This window comes from Coffea arabica, chromosome 3c (assembly GCF_036785885.1).
Source record: "Coffea arabica cultivar ET-39 chromosome 3c, Coffea Arabica ET-39 HiFi, whole genome shotgun sequence".
Classification (NCBI taxonomy): Eukaryota; Viridiplantae; Streptophyta; class Magnoliopsida; order Gentianales; family Rubiaceae; genus Coffea; species Coffea arabica.
In genome coordinates this window covers 13060236-13078744 of record NC_092314.1, presented here as the reverse complement: position 1 = coordinate 13078744, position 18509 = coordinate 13060236, and the positions used below count along the sequence as shown (strand labels likewise).

The window sequence follows — 18509 nt, the reverse complement described above, 5'->3', positions numbered from 1 at the left end:
TTCCGCAGTATTCATCTAGATGTATGACACGTATATTCATTTATTAACAATAATTAGGATTAGTCAAATTTAAATTGATCATGTCCCTTCTTAGTAACTGAAGACGTGTGTCATACATCTAAACATGCATTGTACAAAATGAAGAAAGAACTCACTAGAGAGGAGCCAAATCCGTCTAAAGTGAGGTCAACAGATTCTATCATATTTTGTATTGTAGATTCACAATTAGATGATTAATCATTTCATAGTGAGAAGGGCCAATCTGACATGTCTTACAAATTTATTCATTTTTCGTTAGGTAAGACTTGCAGCTTGCGCGTGTCCTAGTTTTTGCAAGTAGAACCACATTGGCGTTACCTGTTACCCTTACTTTCTCATTTGGTTAAAGTTAACTAAGCCTTAGCCAGAATGTGTGATGAAAGTGGGGCATGACTTGAAAGGATTATTAACTGACAGTTAATATCCCTAACCTCTAAAAGACTAATTGAGACATGATTTGCTGTAAAAAATCAAAATCTCAACCTTTGGAAGTTCTGTAAAAAGTTAACATACTCATTTATGGTCTTGATATACTAAGCACAAAGTGTTATCAAGTAGTAGTAAAGAGAATTTGTCCATTGATTCGCAATAAATAGGTGGCGAATTTACCCTAAAGAGAAGCAAAAGTAGATTACGAGTTTAAGTCCATTCTCATCAAATCATCACAAGTATTCAGAACAAATCGATTAGAAACTAGATAAATGCATACGTGAAACAGTTGCTAAAATGTGGGCCTTACAAGATCAATATAATGTGGGTTGAGGTGAGAGAGAGTCCAAAATGTCTCATAAACATTTCTATTTTTCAGCTTGAGAGGAGCATATGGGCTTACGCATCGTCCCGAAGAGCCCAGTTTTTTAGAACGCCGTAGAACCCTATTTCCTATTTGTTTTGGTAGTTTCAACGATTAATCGTTTATGTGTTTCCTTTGTTTTAGGCCCGATGTTGGCAAAATGTGATTCCTATTTTATCCAATTAAATTTCATTCATGTATTTAGAAAGAGTGAGATTACTATTTTTGGTTCTTCGCATCACGAAGAATTTAGTTAGCTGCTCTTTTTTTTTTTTTTTTAACTATGAAAATCTCCAAATCTCATTTTTTTTCTTTTGATTATACGTTAATTAGCCCAAAATTCATTGTACACACTTGACATATACTCGTTTTCTCTCCAATTTGGGTATTTTATCCCTAGCTCTATATATCATCTAAAACATATGGTGTGGAATTCAAAAATGGAAAATTAAATATTCATACAAACATATCACCTTTAAAGCTCCTTGGAGCTAATGCCCTTTCGAGCAATTAGCTCAAGCAGCAGAAAAACCAAGTTAAAAACATTCTTTTGCAAAAATTCTCCAATTTAAAGAAGTAAAATATGATCCTGAAAATTTAGCAAATCTCAAAGTTGGATATCCTAAATCCAAACCTAAGATTGAGCAGAAAAGAGATGATCATAGAGGTTTCCAAATTGGGCTATCATATTCTTCCAAGAATCATGAGCTCAAACATAAATTGTTAATCAATTCTATCAAAATGATAACAAAGTTCCTTGACGGCAAATTGACACATGTTTGAAAAGAAATAGCACAAAACCATCATTAAATTCAGCAAAACGAAATTACACAAAATAGGCCAACAACAAAATATCTGAATAATCTCATTGATTGTTTCCACCATATCTTGACAAGAAAAGAGCCATGGATCCTTTCCAACTTTTACCTTCATCTTCCACAAAAGTATCATAGAAAACCAGACCGCACAGATAACCAATTACAATCTGAAGAGGAAAAACCACCGTAGCATGCACTCCCTAATGATATCATTAAGGAAAAAAAAAATAGAGCAATTAATAATTAGTTGTTTGTTCATCAATTTCAATGCGCTTGTGCATGCATTACAGGCAACTACTGAAGTACAAAAAAGCTACCAAACGGTAAATATAAATTACACTTGTTTAAAAATGAAAAGCATGATTATTTCTATGATGGTGATGACAAAAAAAAATAAAAATTACCAGATATTGCACCAGCTGATGCCCTTCAATCTATGATGATGATCTTCAGATTCACATCTCCATAATTATCTTCCTGTGCTTCTTCAATTTTCCATACTAAAGATTTGACGCCATATCCACAATGCGCCACCTGAATTGTTTCAAGAGTTGGTGTACTCCCTAAACAAGCAGGCATCATTTTCAAATTAAAAATTCCGAAGAGTTTTAATCGCTGAAGACACGGGAAGTAATCATAACTGTCAGGGTCTGCCTCTATCCACTTCTCAATCCTTTCGTATTCCAAAGTCAAGACCTTGAGTTTAGGGAATCCTCCTTCCATCAGCTCCCATCTTTGGCCGTCCATTGCCTCCTCTCTTAATTTGAGGACTTCAAGATTGGGTAGTTGTTCAATCAATGACATTTTTCTACAGGGAAGACCCAGACGGTAAAGACACAACTTCTTCAAATTCGTCGGAAAAGAAAGCTCAACATGTTCCCGTGAACCTAAGAAGCCGTAGCCCCCTAAGCCGAGTGACTCTAGGCATTCTAGTCGACTCATGTTGCAGCATACTCTATTTTGTTTCCCACAATTGAAAATTTTAAGTTGGCGAACGTTGGGAATCCTTCTCAACAGGTTCTCTCCCTCTTTATCAAGATAAAGCTCCAGAGTAGACAGTGTGTCTAAGTTAGAGAGGTTTTCAACAACGTTGTCATTGGAAGAGAAAGGAATAACGACGCCATTCTCTACATGTACATGCCTCAACTTCTTCATGTTCCAGATGCTATCTGGCAATGAAACCGTCTCATCAGAATTTAGACTAAAGGTTTCCAAATGTGAGAGCTTGGCTATAGATGGTGGAATGAATTCCATTTCCGAAGCTCTAAGGGCTAAGTACCTCAAACAAAGAAGTGATTCAACTTCAGCTGGAAGCTCCTTCAACATTAGGTTAATGCCCTCTAAATTCAAAACTTTAAGATGTTTGTAGATGCAAAAAAGGAAGGAGATATTAAGCAACTTCAACTTATTATATCCTGGAGTAGCATCAAAGAATAGCAGAGTACTTAAACATGGACAAAATAGCTTTGACTTCATAAAATCTTTGCCACTGGAGCAAATGGACAACCGAGGTAGGTTGGGAGGCTCATTAAAGGTAGAAAGCTCATCATATCCTCGCAGGACCTGAAGGAATTTCTTTTCTTTCGCCTTGCCCTTGCAGAACTCAAATATCAAATCGTGAATGTAACAAGTTTTCACTCCACCAATGGATCTGTTCTTACCTACCATAACTAGGTTTCGGCCAATTAGGTCCATCAGATATTTTTCTGCAACATCCTCTGATTTCTCTCCTTCAATTATTTCCACAAATCCTTCTGCAATCCATAGACACATCAACTTCTTGGCACCAATTTTTTCATCTTCTCGAAATGCAGCAAAATACAGCAAGCATTCCTTCAAGTGGTATGGTAAATGCTCAAAACTGAGCTCCAAGGACTTCTTGCACTGGTCTGCACCAGACACCATGGTCAAAGTAAAACTTTCAGCAAATTCTTCCCAAACACAAATATCATGCTCTATAGTTGCCAGGACTCCAGCTACAACAACAAGTGCAAGTGGCAATCCCCTGCACTTTTTGGCAATCTCCATTCCCAATTCATGCAATGCTTGAGGACATTCTTCTTCTTCTCCAAACACCTTCTTCTGCAGCAATTCGAAACTTTCTTTCTCACTGAGTGGGTGAAGATAGTGAGGTTCTCCACCATATTGAACCTTTGAATCTGAAGCTACATTAGAAAATCGACTCGTAAAGATGATTCTACTTCCATTCTTGTCATTGGGGAATGCAGTTCTCAGCTCATTCCATACCTCAATGTCCCAGACATCATCAAAAACAAGAAGATACCGATTCTTCAATAGCCTTTGACGGAGCTTTTCAAGCAACGCATGTTCATTCAATTTTTTAAGCTCTTCATCCATCCTCGACTGTTTTCCATTAGAGCACAAAATTTGTATTAACAAGCTTTTCATGTTAAATTCTTGAGAAACAGTGCACCAAAGACGAATGTGGAAGTGACAGGTTACTGAAATATTATTGTAAACTTTTTTGGCTAAAGTTGTCTTACCAAGCCCAGCCATTCCCACAATGGGAACAATTTCCACCTGTTCTGATCCCCATATATCCCCATATAAGTCGTTCAATTACTTTTGCTGCCTCATCATCAAGACCAACCATGATTTCACGAGCTATTGGCATTTTACCTTTTGATAGCATGCGGCTGGAAGTCTGGCTAACTTCTGGTGCTCTTAAGCTATGAGAGGAATTAGGAAGACTCTGTATAGTACTTGAGACACTGAGCTGATCCTCAAAATGCTTGATAAGTGGTTCAATTCCTTGTTCTCCCTTATCATCAAGACCAACCATGACTTCATGGTCCATTGGCATTTTACCTTTTGATAGCATGCGGCTGGAAGTCTGGCTAACTTCTGGTGCTCTTAAGCTATGAGAGGAATTAGGAAGACTCTCTATAGTACTTGAGCCACTGATCTGATCCTTAAAATGCTTGATATTGGCCAGCAGATCACAAAAATCAAGAACCTGGGTGGATCCTGAGAAGCTAACTTCTCCTTCTATCACTCTGCTCAGAGTGGGCGAGAATATTATAATGCCTGCCTCACCAAGGAGAGCTCCAATTTTTTCATTTTGTTCATCCATCATCGCATGATGCTCCCTTAAAATGCTTCTCAAAAACCTCAGTTCTGCATAGAGTGTTTGCATTTCATCTTTCATAGAATCCACAAAGCTAGAGCTGCAGCATAACAACTCCCAGAGACGTCCTATCAGAGAATCGTTGAAGTTGTTCAATATCCGCTCATCCATCACTGCTGTATGTAATGATGCTGAGGAGTTTGAAGCTGCAAGTACTTCCTTATAAATCTCGTAGACATGAAAATCAACCGCTCTCATGCTGAGGAGTTTGAAGCTGCAAGTTCTTCTGGAGTAGAACCCAGGATTTTTATTTTCGTCATCATCATCCCAAAAAGAACACATGTAAGAGAGGCGTGCTGCGGTCAAAGCCACCACTTCAAAGTGAGCCAATAGCAAGGCAGGAATATCTGCGGTTCCTCGCATTTTGGCAAAGGGAATGGAGCTTTTCAAGAATGTCAGCTTTGCTTCAAGATCTTGGACTTGAGCACTCAAAGCAGCATAAATGGACGATTTAGTAATTTTCCAATTCAAATCGTCATTTGTCAAATCTGCTAGATTTTGCAGGATGAGGTCTATGAATTCCAACAGTTCATCATCTGTCATACAAGAATTTGATTGAAATGACCTGTTGCTTGCCAAAGTTGCCAAAGCAAAGTAAATTTGGATGATTTCTTGCTTGAATAATATGATCTGTTTCCTAATTTCGCGGAACACTACATATATCTTATCACGGGAAAGAGAGTGAATATCCTCCTCATATTTGTGAAAGGTATCTTCGATACAAGATAGGAAAGATGGAAGACTTACCCTCTTCACAACATTGTCAGATTGCAAGTACAAATCATTGCTTTGGCTCCACTTTCTAGCACACATAAGAAATGTTTGGAGAAATTTCATGTGTTTGATTGCTTCACGAACATCGTAAAGAAGATAAAGGGATATTCCGGAGCTGTTCCGGAGCGACTCTAGATCAAGTAAGACACGATCGATGCTGCAAGTGGAGGCCATCTCCATCTCTTTTGGAGGGATTTTCGTCAGTTTCACTCTCAAATTCTAAGAGAGAAACAAATCTCACTAACTGCAGAGCTAGCAAAGTATTTCTTTCCTGAAAATTGCTTATTTGTTTCTGGTGAGAAGGTGAAGAAGAGTATTGAGACAACCAACCATTCAACTAGGTGGAATTGGCATCAAGGTGGACCCCAGGCAATGATAATCAATTATTCAACTAGGTGGAATTGGAGCTAGGCACCCAAAATCCAAATTTATCTTGAACTAATTACAAATGGAGGAAATTGATAAACAAGATTAGTTTACTCTGTCATCAACATTTTATTAGGGAAATTTGATATTAGGGATCACATAAAAGCCTATGTTTTAAGACAATAACAGCAGTGATTTAAGACTCTTTGATGATTTTATTGTCCAAAGCAAGAGTGGTCCAGACGGAGCAGCCCCCTCTCTATTATACATCTAATTATTGCCTCAATAAAGTAGTGGGTCCGATTTCAAAGAATTATTGGGAATGATTGTATTCCATTCCCACACAATGGCGCCCCTTCTCTTATAGCGCGTCCCTGTTTTAATATGTTTTTTTTTTTTGCTTCAAGCATCCACAGTTTAATATGTTAAACTTTATAATTAGGAAGAACAGAAAACAAAGAGACATCAAAATATAAATGATCCAAGACACGTCACAATATAAATGATCAAAATATAATGAACCTTCAAGCTAGCTCTCTAATTTTCTTCCATTGTTTTCTTTCTTCAGCAAACCACTAAATTTGATCACTTTCTCTTCTAATTATCTCGTTTTAATAATCATGACCATTGATCTTGGAGATTAATAACCATGGCCAACAAAGTAAAAAGTATGAGAAAAAAAAAATTGAGGGCTTCTTCAACCCTTGGTATTGTGGAAGCAAAGAATTGGGGATGTCTGCAATTACTAGTGTCAATTATATCATAAAATACTAGTGGAAAAAGCCGGCGCCATGCACGGGAGTTTAGTACCTATAAGTAAAGATAGTTAATAATTATTATTTAGTATTTTGTAGTATAAGAATTGAAGTATGACAATTTTATTATGTGATATTAAACAGAAAAATCATAAATTACATATTGAGTCAAAATATATAATATGCAATAAAATATAATTATAAAATATGATTAATTACTTTGTGTCTAATCTAATAGAATAAAAGATCTACTTATATCTGCTCATGCATTTTGGGAATGTTAAATTTTGTCGTTTAGTTTGAATTTGATCTTGATATGAGGGCAATCTATCTCATTATCTTATCATATAAGTGAGATTTGAAAAATTAGCATACTTGAAGAAATCATTGCTAGTGAAATTTCGGTTCTTACAAGCCAAATTCTTTGATTTATATTGATTCCAAGAACATATCATCATGAAAGTTTCACATTGACAAATCAATCAATTATGATTTATTATATAATTTAGGACATATAGCAAAGCACCTCCTTCTCGATAGGGGTTACAATCACAAAACATCAGTTTTTTATCTAGTTGCAAAGATATACAATAACTAACACGCTAATCTAGATGAATAATTACCTCAAAAAAAGTACTAAAACATCTTAATCCACTCAATTTAAGAAAACAATTAAAAGTAATGAAGTACATACTTTAGATTTGCAGCCAAATAGTTTTAAGTAGATAGTTAAACATATTGGCAAATCAAATGAAGTGAAAAATTGCCTAAATGGAATCATCAAAAAAGTAGCAAATGATTTGAAAATTACCGTAACTAATAGTTAAAACAACAAAAGAAGTAGATGCAATCTATTAATGAAAAAATTTATGATGACAAACTTATTCTAAACCACAAATAACAATTAACAAATGTGATCTCCTCCCTATCAAGTCTATCTAACATGGGCAATTGAATTAAAACACTAAAAAAAGTATTGCACATACAACTTGCAAGATTACAAATTTCTTACAACCAAAAAAGTAGATTAGCTAAAGAAAACAAACCTATTGAGAAAGATGTTGCAAAATGGAAAAGAGTAGTAGCTAATATAGCAACATCTGAATTTAATATACTACATGATTGTAGTGGAACAAAGTTATAGGTAAATGAAATTAATTTGAATAGATAGGGGTTACTATGGTAACGGCCAAGAAACCAAACTTCTCTACTAATCAGCATTAATTGTGCCTTAACATCTATATATCATAAGTTTGCAAATAACTGTTGAGAAAGGCTTTAAGAAATTAAGAGACTTAGATGTTAATACAATTAAATGATTAAAAGGATTTTTATATAATTCCACTAAAACACAAGCTGAATTCAATTGTACAGAATATTTAATTGGATATCGAATATTGTCACATGTTAAACTTATCCATAGCTTTAAATGTCTGAAAGAACATTTAAGTAATTATAAAAAAAACCAAATCAGTTATAATGATTCATATTCAATACTCAAATTACACTTCAAATACTCTCATATTCCCAAAATAGCCCTATCCTTGCGGTTGAAATCTTTGCCCTACAGTCATTCTTATATAGTATAAGGATATGCATTAAAATAATAAATGTAAAACTCTAAAATAATAAATATAAACAGTAAAATGATAACTTGCAAAATTAATAATGTTACCGGAGTGCATTAATGTTACGTACAACGGTCAAAGAAGATGATTGGATTAAAGAAGTGAAAATTTCTACTAATCAGTAGTAGTACTTCTTTTCACAGAAAAAATGCATTCTTGAAACATTTTCTATTGGGGTCATTTCGATAACCAATGTTGTATTACAAACACATTAATTTTGTACTCTGAAAAAAATTCGAAGGATCTCAGCCTCAAATACTTGTCTACTCTTATGCAGGGATTTTCCTCAATGTCACTCTCAAATATTAGTACAGGTAAAGGAGAAACAAATCTCACCCCAGGGCCAACAAGTCTTTCTTCCATCAAATTTACTCTTCTTTCATTTTATTTTATATTATTATTTTTTTGTAGGGTAGTGAAGAAAAGAAATTAGATACTCAATTGTTTAACAAACAAACAGAGTAAGAAACAAAAGATCAGCAAGGCAAAAGAGAAAATGTTGGAATTATCATAAAGTCATCTTGTGTTTAGTAGATTAAAGATGTTTTCATTGACAAGTTTATTATTTTTGGACTATTTCATACTCATATTGGAGTTGAGAAGGACCACTCTGGTATTTTCCATTAGCAAAGGTCCCTGCACCCACACTGAAAAAGCGTAAAAATTTAACCAATTGCTCAATTCAGACTTGTTTTACCCTAATCTTTATAAATTGATTGTTTCTTTGAAAAATTTAAGCATTTTTACTCCATATAGCCACATCCTATTATTACATACATAAATTCTATGAAATAACAATTTTCATTTTTGTTGCTTTGGAAAAAGTAAAATGACATTAGAGGTTTTAGTTTAATGGATTCTTTCAGTTGAATATAAATAAGTACAACTGAGCCAGGCCTTGAAAGCTTGAACTGCCAAAACAAAGTAGTTAATTCTACCGTTTTGCACTCTAATTCTTTCAAAATAGTAGTATGGTTTCACACACTATTCGTGCAAGTTTAGGAATAACATGGAGCTGTATGCTAGCTTCTCTTTTTCCACAATCGGAAATTAATACACACACACTTATAAATTAAACTAAACACACAGGAGCTGTATGCTAGCTTCTCATTAACAGAAGATAAATTATTCGTTCGTACGAGGAAAAGCCTTTGTTTTAGTCGACTTTCATTCACAATAACTGTAGCTTAGGGGATTTGAGACACTTCGATGATTTTACGGTCCAAAGCATGTAGAATAACTAAATTAAAGGTAGGATTAATCCCTACCAAGAATGGTCCAGACGGATCAGTCCCTCTCTATTATAAACGTATAATAGAGAGGAATATAAAGTGGAATATATAAGTTGTATTAGCAGACATATGCGAGTGGTGGGCTCAGTGCATCTGAACCTTTGATGAGTGGTGGGCCGGTTTCATAGAATTATTGGGAATTATTGTATTCCATTTCCACGCAATGGGGTCCCGGCTCCACAGACCAGAATTATTGCGGACAGAGGGCAGGGCGTGAAGGTTTTGTGTAAAATGCATAACGTGTGACTATATATGAACACGGTGTAACTTATTTTCAATAACATATCATTACAAGATAAAATTTTATAAGTCTTACATATGGTGTGAAAAATAATATATAAGATACAATTTGAATCATATATATTTTTTTTTATCAAATCTTAACCATGAACCTAGGATAACGGTAACCGTTCCTGCCCCTTCTCCAATTATTGTAAGCCCCTGTTTTTGCAATAATTCCACTTCTTGTCACGAGGCAATCAGTGAGTAGGAAAAAATCGACTATCCACAGTTTAATTTGTTAAACTTCGTAATTAAGAAGCCTTGTTTTGATAGCAGATGTGGAGTAAGGGTTGAGTATTTTAATTCATCCATGTTTGAAATATGAATAGAGTATTATTTGAAATATTATTTGGAATAAATATAGATTATATAGATATAGATTACCAAAACTATTGAGTTGTAAAACTAATTTAATATTCACAGGACTATAACATTAAAACTAAACATAAACAAGTAATAGTTCTTAAAAAGTACATAAATCAAGAATTTTTGAACAATATTTATATCTAATTCGTTCAAAGTATATGAAAAATAGTAATAAATTATGCGGTCATAAGCTAATACATTTTCAAAAGTTGGAACTTCTTCGTACCTTTGTAACTTAAATCCAAACATGCTTGATGATTTATGTTACTAGACCAAAAATAAATCAACCAAAAAATTTATTCAACCAATAAGAAAAGTTAGACTTTTAGTCACGCAATATCAATATCGGCTCTCAAGAAAGTTAGTAGAGAAGTCTTCAAATGTATTTTTGTGTTTTGTAATTTGTATATATTTAATATTTAGTAATAATATTTTTGGATATATAATTATATTATATATATAGCTAATTTAAGGGTTGGACCTATATTGGATTTGAGCCTAATGAGGTCTAAACTCGGCTCATATTTAATTCGAGTGCAATTTTTAGGGTCAAACTCAAATCGGCTCAGTGAAAGGTCGAGTTCATCGGATTTTTTTTGGGCCGAACCAGCCGAGGTCAGGTGGCCTGACCCCATTGACAGTCCTAATCATAATAAATATAAACACTAAGATAATAACTATAAAGAGTAAAATGATAACGTTCAAAATTAATGAGTGCATTAATGTTACCAATATACAATGGTCAAAGAAAATGATTGGCTTAAAGAAGTAAAGAACTCTACTAATTAGCAGCAGTACTTCTTTTCAAGAGTCAGGACTTAATTGCGCGCTAATTATTTATACTAATTTATTTACTTGTATCATAAATATATTTTTTAATTATCTTTTTATCTTATATATATTATATAAAAAACTGATACAATATTAAAAAAAAATCATCCGAAATAATCTCCTATCCAGACACAAGTATTTGCCCATTTTAGTGTTACTTGAGTCATTGGAAATTAATTGAAAGTCTTCTCATTACTCTTTCTTCAACATTGAGGGTGTCCATTGGAAAATGAGAGAAGGGGACTGGCTGTTCTTCGGGTCAAGCACGGCTAGAGAACCCTCCCTTTCCTTGCTTTTTAACACAGGGGTTCATGGCTAAGGCATACCCATATTTTTAAATGTTTGATATCAATTCTTATTATTTACGTTGAAAACTTCCACGAGTTGATTGAGATTTTGGTCCTGTTTAATAATTCAATTTAATACTTAAATTTAATAGATTCAGATTTTAACATATTCAAACATATTTGATAATCAAAAATTAAACATCTGAATTAATTAAATAGTACTAAATTTTATTGGCAAATATATTATAAAAAATAAGTAATAAATTATTTATTTATTACTTAATATGATATACATTCAAATATATCAAATTTAATACTTAATAATTTAATAAATTTAGATTTTATATTTCAATTTTATCAAACGCACTTAGTGTCAGAACCGAAATGCATGCTAATACAATAATACACTGTTACAGCTATTGAAAATCAATTCAACTCTTAACATTAGTCTTTCTTCCACATTCATGTGCAGAATTCGATAGATTGACGGAGACCGGATAGTGTTCTGGTAAAGAATGGCCACTGGACGGTCCCTTTTCCCGTTCCTTAATTCAAGCTCTAGCCTTTTAAGGGGCAATGTTTTAGATGGGAGAAGATTTCATCCACAATGTGTAGCCGATCTGTAGCCTTGTGATTCTAACCTGCTCCATTTTTAATATGCGTGAGCAACTATATTCAGATTTTCGGGGACCTGAACAATTTTGGGCTAATTGATATATGTCGCAAGAACATTTTCATATTCTCTTGTGGTTAAATTTAATAATATTATACACAACTAATGAATTAATAAGGTATTTATACTGTTGTATTTATCTTTTAGGTAAGACTGCAAACGAATCTCTCGGAAACCAGCATTTTAGCAGCGAAACTGTCTCAATAGACAAGGGGCACAGACGGTTGCAACCGTCCCCAACGGTTTTGGCTATTTTCAACAGCGCATAACTTTGTTTGTACAGCGTGTAACTTTAGTACAAAATTTTGCGGATTCCACACATGGTGTGAAAATCGATGCACAACTTGTTATCTGGACCGCACAAAATTTTTTGGCCAAATCATGGCCCTTAACTGCTCAGGGATGTTCATATTGATGACCGTCCCTGCCCCATTTCCTGTCTCAATATTGGCTGACTGAGCTCAAGTTGTTTAATCAAAGTATCAAATCAAGTAGTTTGATTAAAAAAAATACTCCTAAACCTTATGATATGTAGACATACTTTTTAACGTTAAGACTGATCATCTATTTTAAATTCCTTCAAGGAAAATATTATAATTAATATCCACTTATAGATGAGCTCAATTAGATCGGTTCTATGCAAGTGGAGGTCATCTCCAGCTCTTATAATGCAAGGCACTTCCTCAATTTCACTCTCAAATTTTTAGTGTAGCATAAGGAGAAATATTAACAAATCTCGCCTAGCCAGTATTTTTCTTGTGGAATATTCAATTATTCAACAAACAATCATAGTGGTGGCAGTGCTGGAATCACGAGAAAAAGCAAAGAATTTTTTAACTCATTACTTTATGGTTTTTGAATGAATTATTTCACTCTCATTTCGTAGGTAAAAAGCACCAGTTTCGGCATTGTCCACTAAGAAAGGGACCCTACACCTAGACCCCTTTTTTTTAAAAAAAAAAATTAAAAGATTTTCGCTTTCCATAAGGTAAGACTTTCTTGGAATTTTCAAGAGAAAAAGACCATATAAGGGGCCAAAAAAAAAGGAAGGAAAAAATTAAAGTCGAACAGAAATTTTTGTTATCACAAAAATAGTTTCTTTCATTTTCAAGTGAAAGGGAAAAAGAGAATGATAATTTATAATTAGTCATCTACGTTAGCTTTATTTCGTTGTTTTTTTTTCTTTTTTGTTGAAAATTCAAGCATTGTTGTTCAATATGCATGCTCCAAAAATCAATCTTATAATCCAAAAGTCAATAGCTAGTTTTTATTTTCAAAAGAAAATAGTAAAATGACTTCAATAGAGATTTTAGTTTGATGGAATCTTTGATTTGAGTTTATATAACTACTAACAAGGGCCTTAAGCCATGAGCAAAGAGTAAAGAGGAGTCAGCATCAGTCCGTGATTATATTTCACGGGTTGGGTGTCCTTTCAGATTTGTAACTTGAAGAAGCGCAGAGCTTCCCCGTGGAGGTCAATTGTGTATTTTGTCCGCCCCAGCATCGGGTGCTTGGAGGGGGGCCTCCCCAGGATTCGAACCCTAGTCCTTGTGTATAAGGGTCTTGGGGTTGAAGTCCTGGTACCACTTGGGCGGACAAAATACACAATTGGCCTCCACGGGGAAGCTCTGCGCTTCTTCGTAACTCAAACCAGTTCTATTGGTTCGACAAAAAATTAAATAATAACTGTGTCCACGGTCATAGAGTACTCGAATGACTAGACTCGGTACCAAAGTTAAAAAAGAAATCATATTTTCATAATTGAGAATAAGAAAATAAGTAAACACCTAAAAGACTTTATTTAAATATAATTCATTATTTGTTAAGAAATATCACATAACCATCAATACTTGCATATTCATAGTAAAAACAAGTTTGTAAATATCACTTATTCTCAGCAACAAAAGCTAAATATATTACTATATAATTAGCAAGTTAAACAAGTTAAGACTTATATTGTTGAGATAGTCAAGTATATCATCTCAAATATAAATATTTGGTGAAAGATGATTATATATTCCTCTATTACTTTTAGTTTTAATGGACAAAATTATCCTTACATATGAATTGGGTCAGGTATCTGCGATTTTCAAAGTTTTTGAATTGCGACGGGACGTCCTTCTTTGTTAATCTGATTTGCTGCTACCCAAACTACGCATATTAAAACCGATTCGAATATCCTAAATTTGCGGTTCAGATCGAATCAATATTTACGATTTTTTGGGTTTCTCTGTGTTACATAAACTTGCAAATCTTTATTACTTACAATCAAACAAAAATTTATTCCTATCATACCATAGAACCCAACAGACAACGGGAAAAAGAGGAAACCAAAGAACATTAAAGCGGTTAGCAGTTGAGAATTTTTTACAACCAAAATTTAGCCAACTAATGAAATCCAATTAAGCCACCCAAAGAAGGGGAATTGATAGGAAAAGATGTAGCCACCCTTCAATATTTTCCATAAATGATCTTCAGATTCTCATTTCCATAATCTTTCTGTTCTTCTTCAATTTTCCTTACTAAAGATTTGACGCCATCTTTGCAATCCTTCATCTCAATCGTTTCAAGAGTAGATATACTCCCTAAACAAGCAGGCATCATTTTCAAATTAAAAATTCCGAAGAGTTTTAATTGCTGAAGACACGGGAAGTAATCATCACCACTGTCAATCCACTCCACAACCTCTACTTCTTCCAACGTCAAGACCCTGAGTTTAGGGAATCCTCCTTCCATCAGCTCCCATCTTTGGCCCTCCATTGCCCGGTCTCTTAATTTGAGGACTTCAAGATTGGGTAGTTCTTCAATCAATGACATTTTACTACAGGGAAGACCCAGATTGCGAAGACTCAACTTCTTCAAATTCATGGGAAAGGGAGGCTCAACATGTTCCCATGAACTTGAGCAGTAATAGCCCAACCAGGTGAGTGATTCTAGGCATTCTAGTCGACTCATGTTCAACACTCCATTTCCAGTCTGACGATCGGAAATTTTAAGTCGGCGAACGTTGGGAATGCTTCTCAATATGTTCTCTCCCTCTTCATAAAGGCTCTCTCCCGTTTCACAAAGATACAAACAAGAGAGTGTGTCCAAATTGGGTAAAGTGGACAGGTTTTCAACACCGTTGTCGTTGGAAGATAGACAAATAACAATCCCACTCCATGCATCTACATGCCTCAACTTCTTCATGTTCCAGATGCTATCTGGCAATGAAACCATCTGGTGAGAATTTAGACAGAAGGTTTCCAAATGTGAGAGCTTGGCTATAGATGGTGGAATGAATCGCATTTTCCAAGCACTAAGGGCTAAGTACCTCAAACAAATAAGTGATTCGACTTCAGCTGGAAGCTCCTTCAACATTAGGTCAATGCCCTCTAAATTCAGAACGTTAAGATGTTTGTAGATGCAAAAAAGGAAGGAGATATTAAGCAACTCAAACTTCTTATATCCTGGAGTAGCATCAAAGAATAGCAGACTGGCTAAATGCGGACAAAATAGCCTTGACTTCATAAAATCTTCTCCACTGCACCAAATGGACAACCGAGGTGGGTTCTCCTCATTAAAGGTAGAAAGCTCATCATATCCTCGCAGGACCTGAAGGAAATTCTTTTCTTTCGCCTCGCCCTTACAGAACTCAAAAATCAAATCGTGAATGTAACAAGTTTTGACTCCACCAATGGATCTGCTTTTACTTACCATGACCAGGTTTCGGCCAATTAGATCCATCAAATATTCTTCTGCAGTATCCTCTGATCTCTTTCCTTCAATTATTTCCACAAACCCTTCTGCAATCCATAGACGCATCAAACTCTTGGCACCAATTTTTTCATCTTCTCGAAATGCAGCAAAATACAGCAAGCATGCCTTCAAGTGATATGGTAGATGCTCATAACTGAGCTCCAAGGACTTGTTCCACTGGTCTGTACCAGACACCATGGTTGAAGTTAAACTTTCAGCAAACTTTTTCCAAACCAAAATATCATGCTCTATAGTTGCTAGGACTCCAGCTACAACAACAAGTGCAAGTGGCAACCCCCAGCACTTTTCAGCAATCTCCATTCCCAATCCATGCAATGCTTGAGGACATTCTTCTTCTTCTCCAAACACCTTCTTCTGCAGCAATTCGAAACTTTCTTTCTTACTGAGTGGGTGAAGATAGTGAGGTTCTCCACCATGTTGAACCTGTGAAGCTACATTAGAAGATCGACTCGTAAAGATGATTCTACTTTGGTTTTTGTCATCTGGGAATGAAATTCTCAGCTCATTCCATACCTTAATGTCCCAGACATCATCAAAAACAACAAGATACCTCTTCGTCTTTAGCCTTTGATAGAGCTTGTGAAGCAATTCATGTTCATTCAAGTTTTTAAGCTCTTCATCCATCCTAGAGTGTTTTCCATCCGAGCACAAAATTTGTGTTAACAAGCTTTTCATGTTAAATTCTTGAGAAACAGTGCACCAAAGACGAATGTGGAAGTGACAGGTTACTGAACTATCATTGTAAGCTTTTTTGGCTAAAGTTGTCTTACCAAGCCCAGCCATTCCCACAATGGGAACAATTTCCACCTGTTTTGATCCGCTTACAAGTCGTTCAATTACTTTTGCTGCCTCATCATCAAGACCAACCATGACTTCATGGTCTATTGGCATTTTACCTTTTGATAGCATGCGGCTGGAAGTCTGGCTAACTTCTGGTGCTCTTAAGCTATGAGAGGAATTAGGAAGACTCTGTATAGTACTTGGGACACTGAGCTGATCCTCAAAATGCTTGATAAGTGGTTCAATTACTTTTTCTGCCTCATCATCAAGACCAACCATGACTTCATGGTCTATTGGCATTTTACCTTTTGATAGCATGCGGCTGGAAGTCTGGCTAACTTCTGGTGCTCTTAAGCTATAAGAGGAATTAGGAAGACTCTCTATAGTACTTGAGCCACTGATCTGATCCTTAAAATTCTTGATATGGATGTTGGTATTGGCCAGCATATCACAAAAATCAAGAACCTGGGTGGATCCTGAGAAGCTAACTTCTCCTTCTATCACTCTGCTCAGAGTGGGCGAGAATATTATAATGCCTGCCTCACCAAGGAGAGCTCCAATCTTTTCATTTTGTTCATCCATCATCTCATGATGCTCCCTTAAAATCCTTCTCAAAAACCTCAGTCCTGCACAGAGTATTCGCATTTCATCTTTCATAGAATCCACAAAGCTAGAGCTACAGCATAACAACTCCCAGAGAAGACCTATCAGAGAATCATTGAAGTTGTTCAATATCCGCTCATCCATCACTGCTGTATGTAATGATGCTGAGGAGTCTGAAGCTGCAAGTACTTCCTTATAAATCTCGTAGACATGAAAATCAACAGCTCTGATGCTGAGGAGTTTGAAGCTGCAAGTACTTCTGTAGTAGAACTGAGGATTGTGCATTTCCTCAGCATTTTTCCAAAAGGACCACATGTAAGAGAGGCGTGCTGCGGTCAAAGCCACCACTTCAAAGTGAGCCAATAGCAAGGCAGGAATATCTGCGGTTCCTCGCATTTTGGCAAAGGGAATGAAGCTTTTCAAGAATGTCAGCTTTGCTTCAAGATCTTGGACTTGAGCACTCAAAGGATCATATTCATTAATTTTCCAATACATACAGTAATTTGTCAAATCTGCTAGATTTTGGAGGATGAGGTCTATGAATTCCAACAGTTCATCATCTGTCATACAAGAATTTGATTGAAATGACCTGCTGCTTGCCAAAGCAAAGTAAATTTGGATGATTTCTTGCTTGAGTGATATGATCTCTTTCTCAATTTCGTGTAACACTACATATATCTCATCATGGGAAAGAGAGTGAATATCCTCCACATATTTGTGAAAGGTATCTTCGATGCAAGATAAGAAAGATGGAAGACTCACCTTCTTCACAACATTGTCAGATTGCAAGTACAAATCATTGCTTTGGCTCCACTTGCTTGCACACATAACAAATGTTTTGAGAAATTTCATGTGTGTGATTGCAACACGAACATCATAAGGATCATACCGGCCTCTGTTCAGGATCGACTCTAGACCAAGTAAGACACAATCGACGCTGCAAGTGGAGGCCATCTCGATCTCTTTTGGAGGGATTTTCGTCAGTTTCACTCTCAAATTTTAAGAGAGAAACAAATCTCATTAACTGTAGAGCTAGCAAAGTATTTCTTTCCTGAAAATTACAATTCTTTGCTTTTCTTATTTGTTTCTGGTGAGAAAGTGAAGGAGAGTATTGAGATAATCAACCATTCAACTAGGTGGAATTGGCATCAAGGTGGATCCCAGGCAATGATAATCAATTATTCAACTAGGTGGAATTGGAGCTAGGCACGCATTGGGTTAAATTGGCTTCACCCAAAATCCAAATTTATCTTGAACTAATTGCAAATGGAAAATTTATCTACTATACATTTATATTTCAAAAAACCACTTGCAG

General features: G+C 35.4%; 2 protein-coding genes across 3 annotated transcripts; both read right to left on the bottom strand.

Annotated features, from left to right (window-relative positions):
- Positions 1-1496: 1496 nt before the first annotated feature.
- LOC113734674 (putative late blight resistance protein homolog R1B-16) lies at positions 1497-6075 on the bottom strand. Of its 2 annotated transcripts, none has more exons than XM_027261310.2 (3): positions 4155-6075; positions 2055-4014; positions 1497-1850 (listed from the first exon to the last, which is right to left on the bottom strand). In XM_027261310.2, exons 1-2 carry the CDS (start codon positions 4215-4217, stop codon positions 2080-2082), a joined length of 1998 nt encoding a protein of 665 aa, XP_027117111.1. In that variant the 5' UTR covers positions 4218-6075; the 3' UTR covers positions 1497-1850; positions 2055-2079. The 2 variants fall into 2 exon arrangements, with proteins under 2 accessions (XP_027117111.1, XP_071938385.1); XM_072082284.1 differs by having other exon boundaries at positions 2055-5334; positions 5546-6074.
- Positions 6076-14503: 8428 nt separating this feature from the next.
- Positions 14504-18148, bottom strand: LOC140037830 (putative late blight resistance protein homolog R1A-3). Its single transcript, XM_072082968.1, has one exon. It carries the CDS (start codon positions 18146-18148, stop codon positions 14504-14506), a length of 3645 nt encoding a protein of 1214 aa, XP_071939069.1.
- Between the last annotated feature and the right edge of the window lie 361 nt (positions 18149-18509).